A 15,216-nucleotide genomic window follows, 5' to 3' on the forward strand; every position below is an offset into this window, starting at 1 on the left:
TACAATTCACACTGGTATGAGATCAAGCTCTTCTTACATTCCATACAATTCACACTTGGTATGAGATCAAGCTGTTCTTACAATCAATACAATTCCAACTTAATATGAGATCAAGCTCTTCTTACAGTCAATACAATTCACACCTGGTATGAGATCAAGCTCTTCTTACATTCAATACAATTCACACCTGGTATGAGATCATGCTCTTCTTACATTCAATACAATTCACACCTGGTATGAGATCAAGCTCTTATTATGATAAATACAATTCACACATGGTATGAAATCAAGCTCTTCTTATGGTCAATAAATTCACACCTGATATAAGATAAAGCTCTTCTTACATTCAATACAATTCACACCTGGTATGAGATCAAGCTCTTCTTACAGTCAATAAAAGTCACATCTGATATGAGATCAAACTCTTCTTATGGACAATACAATTCCAACTTGATATGAGATCAAGCTCTTCTTACAGTCAATACAATTCACACCTGGTATGAGATCAAGCTCTTCTTACAATCAATACAAATCCAACTTGGTATGAGATCAAGCTCTTCTTATGGACAATACAATTCACACCTAGTATGAGATCAAGTTCTTCTTAAGTGTAAGTAAAATTTAAAAGAATACCATGCTGTTGCAGGCAAAAGGATTTCAGTCAATATTACTGTTATTGTAAAACAGATCATGAAACTCTTGGGGTGGTGGTGGAGGCAACAGATGTTGCACAGCTTGGTTTCTTGTAGTTAATTTATATGTTTCATCAGGAACAGCAAATTAGGATTAAGGAAGAAAATTATAGATGTGTTCGTTCTTTTAAGGATTGACTTTTTAAATGCTCACTGCATTTTTGTGAACAGTTCATAGTATTGTACTGCATACAAACATAATTTTGTGAAATAATGTAAAAGTAAATAGAATAAATAAACACAAACATAATAAACATTACACTTTTGGACACATGTGCATAGTTATTGCATTTCTTTTCAAGACAAAGATCTGTATTTCTATAAATATTTTGATTACAAAACTCAAACTCCATCTAAATGTCCAAAACTTAGGCTCAAATACTTCATATCATAAATAATACTTGAGGAACATCATAAAATAAGAAACAAAGTTCAGATCTGGGGATCCTAAAACTCAAAGCCTCATTCTGGGGACCCTAAAACTCTAAACCTCATTCTGGGGATCCTAAAACTGTAAGCCTCATTCTGGGGATCCTAAAACTCTAAGCCTCATTCTGGGGATCCTAAAACTCTAAGCCTCATTCTGGGGATCCTAAAACTCTAAGCCTCATTCTGAGATTAAAATTTCACTATCATCTAATGAACACCAAAGCTTTCAAAAAAGCAGTGTCATTTGTGAGTGGTGTAAAAAGGTCATTTGTAAGTGGTGTAAAAGGTCATTTGTGAGTGGTGAAAAAATTAATGCCATTTGTCAGTGGTCAAAATAGGTCATTTGTGAATGGTCAAAAATGGTCATCTGTGCAAAGTCAAAAAAGGTCATTTGTGAGTCAAAAAAGGTCACTTGTTAGTGGTCAAAAAATTAATGTCATTTGTGAGTGGTCAAGAAAGGTCATTTGTGAGTGGTCAAAAAGGTCATTTGTGAATGGTCAAAACAACAATCTCAAGCTCATGTTCCAACTCATGTTCAAGAGTTTTAATGTTCCAGAATGTCTGAAAATTATGCAATTTAATCTTTATTTTTAACATAATTTGAATTTCAGAATTACCATATCTTTTTAATTTGAGTGCCTGTTGGAGTTTCCAACTCAACCTTGTTTGGGGTCCTACGCTTAAAGGCTTTGAGGTCCTAGACTTGAGTGTTTTGGGTTTTATGCTACAGTTTGGGGGCATTTTAGACTTGAGTGTTTTGAGGTTGTGTGCTTAAGTGTTTGGGTGGCTTTTTAGCTTGAGTATTTTGAGGCTTGAGTGTTATGTGTTTAAAAATCAATTGTTTTGGGGTCTTAGGCAAGAGTTTGGGGGATTTTGGGCCTGAGGGTTTGCAGGTTTTAAACTTGAGTGTGTTAGTGTTTTATGCTTGCCTGTTTCGTTGTCTTAGGTTTGTGTGTTTGTGGAAGTCTTAGGTTGAACTGTTTGGGGTTTTAGGCTTGCTGTTTCGGGGTCTTTTGCATTAATGTTTTGGGATTAAGGCTTGAGTGCTTTGGGGGTTTGGGGCATGGATGTTTTGCACTCCTATCAATGGATTGTTGTAATGAGCTAGAAAGTGAGTCATTATGTTAAGAAATGACCTCTTTCTAAACATAGATGCACAATGGCACAATACATGTTCCTCGTTGTGTCAATTTAGTTGGAAAGAAGTGTCTAGTTCATTCAAATTGGTTGGAAAGAAGGGTCTAGTTCATGTCAATTTGGTTGGAAAGAAGGGTTTAGTTTCTGTCAATTTGGTTGGAAAGAAAGGTCTAGTTTGTGTCAATTTGGTTGGGAAGAAGGGTCTAGTTCATGTCAATTTGGTTGGAAAGAAGGGTTTAGTTTGTGTCAATTTGGTTGGAAAGAAGGGTTTAGTTCATGTCAATTTGGTTGGAAAGAAGGGTTTAGTTCATGTCAATTTGGTTGGAAAGAAGGGTCTAGTTCATGTCAATTTGGTTGGAAAGAAGGGTTTAGTTTGTGTCAATTTGGTTGGAAAGAAGGGTCTAGTATGTGTCAATTTGGTTGGAAAGAAGGGTCTAGTTTGTGTCAATTTGGTTGGAAAGAAGGGTCTAGTTTGTGTCAATTTGGTTGGAAAGAAGGGTCTAGTTCATGTCAGTTCCGTTGGAAAGAAGTTCAGTCATATATCAATTTTAATCATTCACTGTGTTGTCTATGAATAGTTACCATAATATTTTATTGGCAACAATGAAATTATGATGAACAGTATTAAGTCATTTGCTCCCATGTACATGTTACAGAGGTCATTTCAAAGGAGTTTCAACTCTTCTTTTACAATTTTATACAAACACAGTGGTTTATTTAACATTTTTACAATTACATGATTCTGATCTCATTACTCCTATCAACTAAATTAATTACAACATGGAATTTATGTTATGCTCTTTTAAAGTCATATGGTCAAAATGCACTGCACGCATCTCAATCCGATCCTCAATTAGGAATACAGTGGGTTTGAATATAATAATTTGCTTACACATGCAAAATGTGTTGATAATAAACATACAACACACATTTTTCAACTTGAAAATAAAGTATTTCTTAAAACTAAAGTTAAATGCATACTGAGACTTCTTCCTGTTTAGCTCCCACTTTCTTCTCCATGTTCTGTGGAAGTCACTTCTCCCTAAAACTGAAGCCTAGTTTGACCATGTACTAATGTTAGTACAATGAATTTTGTCATCTGGTCATCATTGCATTTTCTGTTCATGTTTGGTGTAATGACTTTGTCATCTGATTGACATTGCATTTTCTGTTAATGTTTGGTATGATGACTGTCATTTGAAGGAGTTTTGTCAACAAAGGTTGCTGTTCTTTTACCATTGTTTAGATAACTTGAATGTAATGAGGTGAGCAACAATAATGCGAATGATACTCAGGTGATCAGGATCTTATAAAATGATGAGTTTTTAAAATCAAACTGTAATAATATATCTGTTAAATCAATGTGATAACAAATCGAACTCCAATCACAGACCTATTAAATCAATGTGATAAAAGCATCTGCATTCATTGTGAACCCTGTTCAATTTTGAAAGGGCATGATTTTTTTCCATACAAGTCTTACAGCAATTTTAGTATGAATCTTACAGCAAGAATATTATTAGTCTTACAGCAAGCTTTATACAAATCTTACAGCAAGAATAATTGAGTCTTACAACAAGCTTTATACAAGTCTTACAGTAAGCTTTATACGAGTCTTACAGCAAGTTTTATACGAGTCTTACAGCAAGAATAATACGAGTCTTACAGAAAGCTTTATACAAGTCTTACAGCAACCTTTACATGAGTCTTACAGCATGACTTATTCGAATCTTACAGCAAGAACAATTTATTCTTACAGCAAGCTTTATATGAGTCCTACAGCAACCTTTACATGAGTCATACAGCATGCCTTATCCAAATCTTACAGCAAGAATAATATGAGTCTTACAGCAAGCTTTATACAAATCTTATTTCAAGCTTTATATGAGTCTTACAGCAAGCTTTATATGAGTCTTATTGCAAGCTTTATACGAATCTTACAGCAAGCTTATACAAGTCTTAGAGCAAGCTTTATACGAGTCTTACAGCAAGCTTTTCCATTTCTGGATTCTTCTTCTTGGTATGCTTTTCATCAGCAACTTCCTCTTTTCCATCTTTCTGCTCCTTGTCTTTGTCTTCTTCTGTATTCTGTTAAACAGAAAGAAATTATTTCTGCATTTTTTGGCTATATGTGAATTTACAGGTCTTGTTAAAAATGTTTGTACTTTCAAAAAAGATTTAATGTATCTGTTTCTTATTAATGACAATTACTCATTATGACAATTACTCATGCATGACAGTTACTCATCATGACTATTCATGCATGATAGTTACTCATCATGCCAATTACTCATGCATGACAGTTACTCACAAATGACAGTTACTCATGAATGACAGTTACTCATCATGTCAATTATTCATGCAAGACAGTTACTCATGACAATTACTCATGCATGACAATTATTCATCATTACAATTATTCATCATTACAATTACCCATCATAATTACTAATGTGTGACAATTATTCAGCATGACAATTAATCATGCATGACAGTTACTCATGCATGACAATTACTAATGGTAATTGTTCATTATGACAGTTACTCATTAATAACTCATCATGAGTTAGTCATGATGACAATTACTCATGCATGACAATTATTCATTATGATATGTACTCATGCATGAGAGTTACTCATGCAAGGCAATTATTCATTATAAAATTTACTCTTGCATGTCTGTTATTCATCATGCAATGTTTTATTTCAGTGACAGTGATTAATATCAATGCATCATCATCATCACTATCATTATAATCATCATCATCATCATCATCATCATCATCATTATTACAATGATGGAGCCTATTACTTGTAATATAAGGATTCTGTATCACACAGTATGCATTCACATACAACACAAAACAGACTACACAGATCAAAGATGTAGCACATAGGATATAAACCCAAACATCACAAAAACAGCACAAACAGAAGACCTAACACACTGGACACAGACACACAAAAGCAAACTACACAAATAAAAGATTATCACACAATATACAGACAAAAACAGCAAACTACACAGACAAAAGACTTAACACACAGGATACATACAATATACATAAAAAGCACATAACAAAGTAAGGAGGACATTTCATACCTGCCACAGACACAAAACAAACTACATAGTTGAAAGATTTATCACACAGGACACTTTATCACAACATCAAACTACATAGTTGAAAGATGTATCACACAGGGCACATAGCACAACATCAAACTACATAGTTGAAAGATGTATCACACAGGGCACATAGCACAACATTAAACTACATAGCTGAAAGATGTATTACACAGGGCACATATCACAACATCAAACTACATAGATGAAAGATGTATCACACACGACACAACACAACATCAAGCTACATAGTTGAAAGATGTATCACACAGGGCACATAGCACAACATCAAACTACATAGATGAAAGATGTATCACACAGGACACATAGCACAACATCAAACTACATAGGTGAAAGATGTATCACACAGGGCACATAGCACAACATCAAACTACATAGATGAAAGATGTATCACACAGGACACATAGCACAACATCAAACTACATAGGTGAAAGATGTATCACACAGGGCACATAGCACAACATCAAACTACATAGTTGAAAGATGTATCACACAGGGCACATAGCACAACATTAAACTACATAGTTGAAAGATGTATTACACAGGGCACATATCACAACATCAAACTACATAGATGAAAGATGTATCACACAGGACACATAGCACAACATCAAACTACATAGGTGAAAGATGTATCACACAGGGCACATAGCACAACATCAAACTACATAGTTGAAAGATGTATCACACAGGGCACATAGCACAACATTAAACTACATAGTTGAAAGATGTATTACACAGGGCACATAGCACAACATTAAACTACATAGATGAAAGATGTATCACACACGACACAACACAACATCAAACTTCATAGTTGAAAGATGTATCACACAGGGCACATAGCACAACATCAAACTACATAGATAAAAGATGTATCACGCAGGATAAATAGCAAAACATCAAACTACATAGATGAAAGATGTATCACACAGGGCACATAGCACAACATCAAACTACATAGTTGAAAGATGTATCACACAGGGCACATAGCACAACATCAAACTACATAGGTGAAAGATGTATCACACAGGACACAACACAACATCAAACTACATAGCTGAAAAATGTATCACACAGGGCACATAGCACAACATCAAACTACATAGTTGAAAGATGTATTACACAGGGCACATATCACAACATCAAACTACATAGATGAAAGATGTATCACACAGGATAAATAGCACAACGTCAAACTACATAGATGAAAGATGTATCACACAGGGCACATAGCACAACATCAAACTACATAGATGAAAGATGTATCACACAGGACACATAGCACATCAAACTACATATATGAAAGATGTATCACACAGGGCACATAGCACAACATCAAACTATATAGTTGAAAGATGTATCACACAGGGCACATAGCACAACATTAAACTACATAGCTGAAAGATGTATTACACAGGGCACATATCACAACATCAAACTACATAGATGAAAGATGTATCACACAGGACACAACACAACATCAAACTACATAGCTGAAAGATGTATCACACAGGGCACATAGCACAACATCAAACTACATACATAAAAGATGTATCACACAGGATAAATAGCACAACATCAAACTACATAGGTGAAAGAGGTATCACACAGGATAAATAGCACAACGTCAAACTACATAGATGAAAGATGTATCACACAGGGCACATAGCACAACATCAAACTACATAGATGAAAGATGTATCACACAGGACACATAGCACAACATCAAACTACATAGATGAAAGATGTATCATACAGGGCACATAGCACAACATTAAACTACATAGTTGAAAGATGTATTACACAGGGCACATATCACAACATCAAACTACATAGATGAAAGATGTATCACACAGGACACAACACAACATCAAACTTGCATAGTTGAAAGATGTATCACACAGAGCACATAGCACAACATCAAACTACATAGTTGAAAGATGTATCACACAGGGCACATAGCACAACATCAAACTACATAGATGAAAGATGTATCACACAGGATAAATAGCACAACATCAAACTACATAGGTGAAAGATGACTCATACAGGACACAACACAACATTAAAATACGTAGATGAAAGATGTATCACACAGGACACATAGCACAACATCAAACTACATAGATGATAAATATATCACACAGGATAAATAGCACAACATCAAACTACATAGGTGAAAGATGTATCACACAGGGCACATAGCACAACATCAAACTACATAGATGAAAGATGTATCACACAGGTCACAACACAACATTAAACTATACAGATGAAAGCTGTATCACACAGGGCACATAGCACAACATCAAACTACATAGTTAAAAGATGTATCACACAGGACACATAGCACAAAGTCAAACTACATAGATGGAAGATGTATCACACAGGACACATTGCACAATATTTACCTTGCACTGATTTAAAATCTTTCTCTGACTTTTAGAAATAACAAATGTTTAAAAATTGTAGAAGGATTAACATTAATTATCCATCTAACTTGGAGGAAAATTGTACACCTAAATCAAAATTGTTAAAAATTCAACCATTTACATTAAATATTTTTAAAACAAAAGCAAATGTAAAATAAAGGCATGTCACATTTCTAGCTCAAATTTATGGACTTCTTTTAATAATTAGAAATAAAGAAGTGACACCATTGTATCATGTCTACTCACCAGGGGAATTAAATATTGGGCAGTTGTTGTATCGTAGTACGGTGCTAGACTTGTCCATACAAACGGATAGTAATCTCTCCTGTGGAAAAAATAATGATTCACTAAGGTTCTGCAACATTTTACAAACATACATCGTAGATATATATATATATATATATATATATATATATATATATATATATATATATATATATATATATATATATATATATATATATATCAATCTGCCATTGTGGACATTTTTGAAATTTTGATCTGACTGGCAGTGCAATATTATTCTACAAGACAGACATGTGATATTCTGAACTCAGTCCAGCCTGTATGGACAGCATGTACTTGACAGAGATTAATACGTCACAATATGGTGTGAAATAATAGATAAATGTACAATTCTCTTTAACATTCATGAGAAATTCATAGATGGACCATGTTATGCTGTACTTATAAAATAAATGTTGGAGAAATTCTTACTCTTTTGGCTTTTTAATCTTGCTTGCTTCCTTTTCTAGACCGGTTTTAATCCGTCGGAGTTCCAATCTAAAGAATTCTTGCTTCTTTTTGCCATCCTGAGAAACTATGAAAATCATTACGAAAGAGTATTAACTAGGAAATATTTTCATAAAATCTATATATTTTAGTCATTTTAGCGCATTTTAATGTATTTTCCAATTTCGTAATAAAATATATCAAAGAGGCGTTACCTTTATGAATGTTGGCACCACAGGAAAAATATTTTTTTTTCCAATTGGATCAGCTATTTATTAAAAGAAGTTATGGAGTTTAGATGCTTTTAGACAACAACAAAAAACATGAGAGGGAAAGCAATGAAAATTCTTTAAATACTTAAAACAGATTGTAGAAAGTATTCTTTCTCCTTTCTGACACCATTACGCATCAAGATTTGTATGCATTTCCAAACTTAGTCCAAGAAAAAAAATAAGTACAATGGAAACAAAAATAGGAAAGAACACGAGACAATGGAATGATGTAAAGAATTGTTTATATGTTCTAAAACAGAAAAGTGTGGCCATGTACAATACTGAAGTGGCAAAATAATTCTGTTGTATATTGATCTCCGGACCACATATTTTTATGCATTAATTTGCATACCAAAAATGAAAATAACAATAAAGATTTATTATTTCTTGGTTTGAAATGCATACTTGTCATGAAATCACAATTTTGACTAACCATTTTGTTTCCTAGCTACTTTACAATACATATCAGACACACGGTTGTCTATGGTATGCATTGCCTGTCTGTTTTGACCTTCATTACACTGAGTTACTAAAAGCTGGTTCAGCCGGTAAACAGTTACGACGACGTGCATTATCCGTCAACTATAAAATTTTTGAGTGAGCCAGTTCTCTTATGAATGCTTCACTGGGAGATCAAACAGACCTGTATCTTCTGGTATGTAACTAATGGGCGAACGCAAAGTAATGAATCGGATGCAAACGTTATCTCCTTTGTAATTTCCTGTATATCTGGCACACATTCAGCCACAATAAAAAAGGCCATTGATAAAGAAAACAGTTACAGACTCAGTTACGCAATATTGAAATACAGATAACACCTCTTTAAATATATAAATATGTTTCCCTCAGCATACTGTATTGTTTTATGGTAATACATAAAAATTTGCCCTTGTTTCTTTTAGACAATCGTTTCTATAGAAGATCTCATGTTGTCTCAAAAAAGACAAACTCTAGCTGTTACTGATACAAATCATATGGTGACACAACAAGGCACTGCAACGAAAAACAAAAAGGATGCTGAATTGGAAATAAGGTGCAAAATTATAGCGACTGATTTGGAGGGTCATGCAGGGGAGCAAAATAATAAACACTAAAGGTTTGTCTTAAATGGAATACTTGTACCCTATCCCCACCATCCATGCTTAAAACTGTCTGAACATAAAAAAAAATTATTCAGAAACAATAACCAAACCTTGTCACATCTACTATCTTTCAAGTGAAATAAAAATTGTTGGAGAGTAATAATTACGGCGAAGATACTTTACACAGTCTAAAAATTGAGAAATAAAAACTCGAGTGTTTTTTTGTGATTTCTGAAAATTAGATTTTGTTTAATATGTCTAACTTTTAGCCGAAATGCTAATGACTACAACATTTTGCAAGATTCGAGTTTTATACCACGGTATTATACCACGGTCGTGTATTTGAATCACCAGATTAGGAAATTATCTTTCGATTCCTTTAAACGATCTGTAAATCTTATATTACTGATATTTAATTGATTGACAGTGAAAGTTATTTGTTACGCTTTATTATTTAAAAACAAAATACTTCAGTAATCATTCACAACGATAAGATATATATATATATATATATATATATATATATATATATATATATATATATATATATATATATATATATATATATATATATATATATATATTTTACATTGTATAGTTAGTTCGCACCTGGGTCACGTATATTTTTAATTTCATTGTATGTTATCGATAATTGTATGTTAAACATGACTTTCTCCAAAATTAACCTCATTTTATACTATACCTGAACCACTGGTTTTTTTTTTATTTTGTAAGGAACTAATACATAACCAGTATTTTCTCTAAGAGTATGGGTTTAATATTAGGAGTATTATCAACAAAAGTAAACATTTATTTGGGTCCGGGACTAACTTATATGAATTCCTCTATAAATATGCATTGCCTATCTGATCTATTCCACATTCTGTATTATAATTTTAGTAACAGACCTTCTAACTATAACTAAGATTTTATTTTGTAAACAATGGGAACCATCTAGGATGAAATTTTCCATTAGGTAATAGTTTTTCCTTAGAAAATGTTCATTCTGACCTAAGGTCAAGTAGAGAACCATATCACCTTGTTTTCTTCCCCCCAGAAGTTATTCATTCGTGATCTAAAATCTTGAGGCAGAATCATTGCAATGTCCGGTGTTTCATTTGGGCTGGAGTTTATTTACCTAACTTATATATTAACCGGAAATACAAAGTGCTCATCACAAATAACATTCTTGGAAATAGAAACTTGGATTTATAGTGAAATTTCAAATAAAAATTTGTTCTTGGATTGTATCATTGTGATTTTTAAAAAAAAGCTGTTGGCATAACACACTGACACGGGCCACCACAGGCACATCAACACTTCCAGCGTTGGATTTAAGTTGGATTTCCACTAAAGTTTATTCTGAACTTTAATTATTAGAACCTGTGTCTGCAAGTCTAGATTTTATGGGATTTATTTCGCAATACCGTACGTTCTTTTTACATGTTTCACTTTGCATTCAAGGGAAATAAGTTATTTGTTGAATTTTACAAGCTTTTTGCTTCCCATTCTTTTCTATTATTTATTTAAAGTCATTAGACTCGTAATACAATAATCAAAATAAAGTGGCCATTCCTATTACTCGACAGTTCTGGCCTTGGTTAATTGGGGAAAAAAAATAAAAGTCTATACCCTGAATCGACAAAAATAATAGTAATATGAAAAATTAAGAGTTATCTCACATTACTGTTAAAAATGTCGCAGTAAATTTCTTTTATTAAAAAATGCACATACGTAACTAACACTACTGACGTAGACTGGTCGATGTTCTGACGTTGTCAATTACATCATTATTAATTAAGTCTGAACTTGAGTTAGAAATTTCGTAATGCTGACTCCTGCCTTGATTTTACCAGTTTTACTTATATATGAAATATATGAATTCAACTTACTTTTGCAATTCAACAATCCAATTCACGGAAATTAATTTCTGAAATTAATTAACCAACAGAGTGTATTAAGTCTATACTTGACTCTAAGACAACTCTGGCGTAAGTTCTATCCTAATCTCTATCATTAAGAAATGTTACCATTGTGAAAAACACAGAGAGCAAGAAAATAAATATTTGCAATTGGCTGCATTTATCATGAGTCTTCGAATAATGATGTGCTAAATCAACTGACTTGGTATATACCAATCTTTAGGCAAATTGTCACCGTTATTTGAGGGACAAGGCAGTTGGAGATACGCTCACGAAAATTTGACCTATGATTTTAGTATCAGTTCTGCAGTCAGCTAAAATACAATGACACGTTACAGTTAAAATTATAATATATTTTGAGAAAATAGGACCTTAATTTAAATGACATAAGCCAACTAAATTGGTTTTACAGAGATTTAGCAAAAATATTTTTAAAGACCTAATAGGTCTCTACATTTTTTCGTCTAGTTATGAAATTATAAACAATACCACGAACGTGGCGACGCTGAAGTAACCACGAGAGGGTAGACAATATTTGACAGAAATTCATATACACTTTTAGGAATGTAAAAATGATACTAATATACTCCAGGCATAAGTGACAGGGTATTTCCTCCACAGAGTTAGTAAGAGGAGTGACCACCAGTGTGATTAGTTAGTACTGAAGAAACATACTTTTATAATAGGCAAACATACACCGTTTCCTGTACAAGGCAGCAAATACTGTGATAACTACACCAGTTGAATCGTGCATAAGAAAGGGTACATTAACGACGAAGGATAGCTTGACGTAGACAGATAATAGGTAAATGAAGAGATAATAATAAGAGACAATAAGCTACAGCAAACACTTCCCCAAAATTCCAGACTGATTTAGAAAAAGCAGGTAGAGGAGATAGGGGATCCCACGTCGTCCATCCTTAACATGCAGAAATATAAATGACAGTAAGAATATGTGTAGGTATTACATATAGAAAACAGCCAATGAGGCTTAGTCTTAATCACGCGGTATACCAGTCTTAATCACGATGTATACCAGTCTTAATCATGCTGTATACCAGTCGCATATAGCATGGCTCAATTCTGGGACTAGTCAAACTAGCAGTATCTTAAAATATTATTTTTCTTCTGATTCATGTAACGTTGTCCCATAGAAATATTACTGAAATTATTTGCTTAAGAAATTTCATAATTATAAAAGGAAAAAAAAATACATAATTGATTATATATATATATATATATATATATATATATATATATATATATATATATATATATATATATATGACAATCGCTACAATATTCCAATATTTGCGACATACAACTCTATTAATGCCTCTTTAAATATGAATGATGTCTTCCTTTGACTGAAGGATGGTAAATAATGCAAATTTTTATTCTAATTTGCCTCTAGTCTGTGAATAAATTATCCGCCCTTTTTGGATATTTGCCTCATTTCTACGTTGTATCACTCCATTGTATTATTGCTGAAGCACGCTCCTTTGGAAGGATGGTGCCACCGCCACATCGCTGTAAATTTGGTGGTAAAATGACACATGAAGAAACCGTAAGCATTGATATCCGTATCAAGCCCAGTTTATATGGCACTTCTGCGTTTTTTTCTCAACAATGACTTTAAATAAAAATGTTAAGATTTTACGTAGGAGGAAAATGACAGAATTTCTTTAACGGAAGAGATGAAGCGCAGAGCTGACGACATTACATTTTTGTACGTGGCGGACGTCATAATATATCGATATTGTCATAATGAACTCAGTCTGAACCGCCTTACACTGTTGTTCATACCAAGTTTCTGATTAGATTTCAATCTCTTATAATAGACATAAAGTAGAATCCAGTCAACGTGTATCAGTGCACAAGGGCGGTGTACGGATTTATATTACCATCGGGTCAAAGCAGCCTTCTAGTGGAGATATATTCTGAAAAAGTAAATCTGAACGTCCTTCGCATGTAAATAATGGCCATTATGAACTGCCCTCAAGCCCTTTATTGTTGCTACGTCCAAATAACCCATCTGACGTCACAATGACTTTAATATCAGCCTTATACTTCCCTTGCAGTTTGTACCCCCCACCCACCCGTTTTAAAAGTGAATGACCTCATTAATCATCAAAAACTGTACAAAACTTCGTAACTTCAATCATCAATTATAATTTCGAACCTGATTGTCGAAAGGGGGCTCCTAATACTATCGTGTTGTTTATGTTTAAACCAAGCAAATGGACGGGGTTTGTTTTCTTTTTTTCTTGTTTTTTTTGTTTGTTTTTTTTGAAGTTCCGTTGTTTTTTTTTGAAGTTCCGTTGGCCTACATTTTAGTTGACTGGAATACGACGGAAATCGGGAATTCTGAAATCGGATTAAGTTGAAATGAGTCTTTTTAACTAAACGAATAAAAATATATTAATATTGTTGTAGGGTTTAACGCTATTTTTCAGCACAAGATCGGCTATACATGGCGGCCAGTATAACTGGAAGAAGAACACTGGAGGACACACGGTACTAATTATACGGAAGAACTGTGAACCAGTGTAGAAATGGGTGAAGAAATAATAGAGTATTTACGGGTATGGTGGTCCCTAATTGGTTAATAATGAAAATTAAAATTTTAGTAAAAATATCTTTTGAGAGCTTATCCTATATGTAATTTTAAAAAAATATAGACAAATTTCTACTGATGCAATTTTAGCATTCTTACAGGCTTGACTCAGGAGTACTCAATAATGAAAGTAGGACCTGATTCATTTGGTGCAGAATCAATAACATGTGTTTCATGCACATGTATGTAAACAAAATGCCGCGGGTCATATGGTGTTATCCACACATAAGCTTGCACCAAGGTTAGATGTGCATGGATAATTATAGGTCTCATCATCAGCACCCAGAAATTTTAAGTTATTGAATTTTGAATATGATGGTGTTTCCATATGTTTACTATTGGAGTTGAATTAGTACCGTGTGTCCTGGAAAACCTCGGGAAGAAGCACCGACCCACGAGAAGCTACTAGCAGGCTTTCCCACGTACCCACGTTAGCCGAGCAGTGATCCATAACCGTGAGCGCCCTAATTAATATTGATAGCTTCGTTTCGTTCAAATACTTATCATCCCTTTAACTGATTTCGGCATTCCCGGCTTCCATCGCATTCCAGCCAATTGAACTGTAGGCCGACGGAACTTGAAAAGAAGGTCCATTTACTTGCGAGAATTTTAATTTATTAGAAAAGACACCATAGTAAGTAAAGTCTGACTAAGCAATAATGACTTGAACTTGTTGAAAAGCGTCGTTATGGGCTGCCAAGGGTGTGAGATATTTCGTTATTGACGGAGTAAGACCTTGACCCCCAAAACATA

At 33.7% G+C, this 15,216-nt stretch overlaps 1 protein-coding gene across 6 annotated transcripts in view; it reads right to left on the minus strand.

Moving 5' to 3' along the window:
* LOC149783106 (uncharacterized) overlaps positions 1 to 15,216 on the minus strand; it is a 78,502-nt gene that overhangs the window by 14,138 nt on the left and 49,148 nt on the right. For all 6 annotated transcript variants that reach the window (XR_016413545.1, XR_016413544.1, XR_016413546.1 and 3 more), the window contains 3 exons: positions 8,556 to 8,658; positions 8,085 to 8,163; positions 4,245 to 4,346 (listed from right to left, as the gene is read on the minus strand). Coding sequence is in view for 3 of the 6 variants with exons in the window: in XM_089931325.1 (XP_089787451.1) it covers positions 4,245 to 4,346; positions 8,085 to 8,163; positions 8,556 to 8,658 (284 nt within the window). In the remaining 3 variants the exon portion in view is untranslated. The remainder of the gene's footprint in view (positions 1 to 4,244; positions 4,347 to 8,084; positions 8,164 to 8,555; positions 8,659 to 15,216) is intronic.

The sequence above is a fragment of the Sinohyriopsis cumingii genome, chromosome 14 (assembly GCF_028554795.1).
Source record: "Sinohyriopsis cumingii isolate HCF-2022 chromosome 14, ASM2855479v2, whole genome shotgun sequence".
NCBI classification, from domain to species: Eukaryota; Metazoa; Mollusca; class Bivalvia; order Unionida; family Unionidae; genus Sinohyriopsis; species Sinohyriopsis cumingii.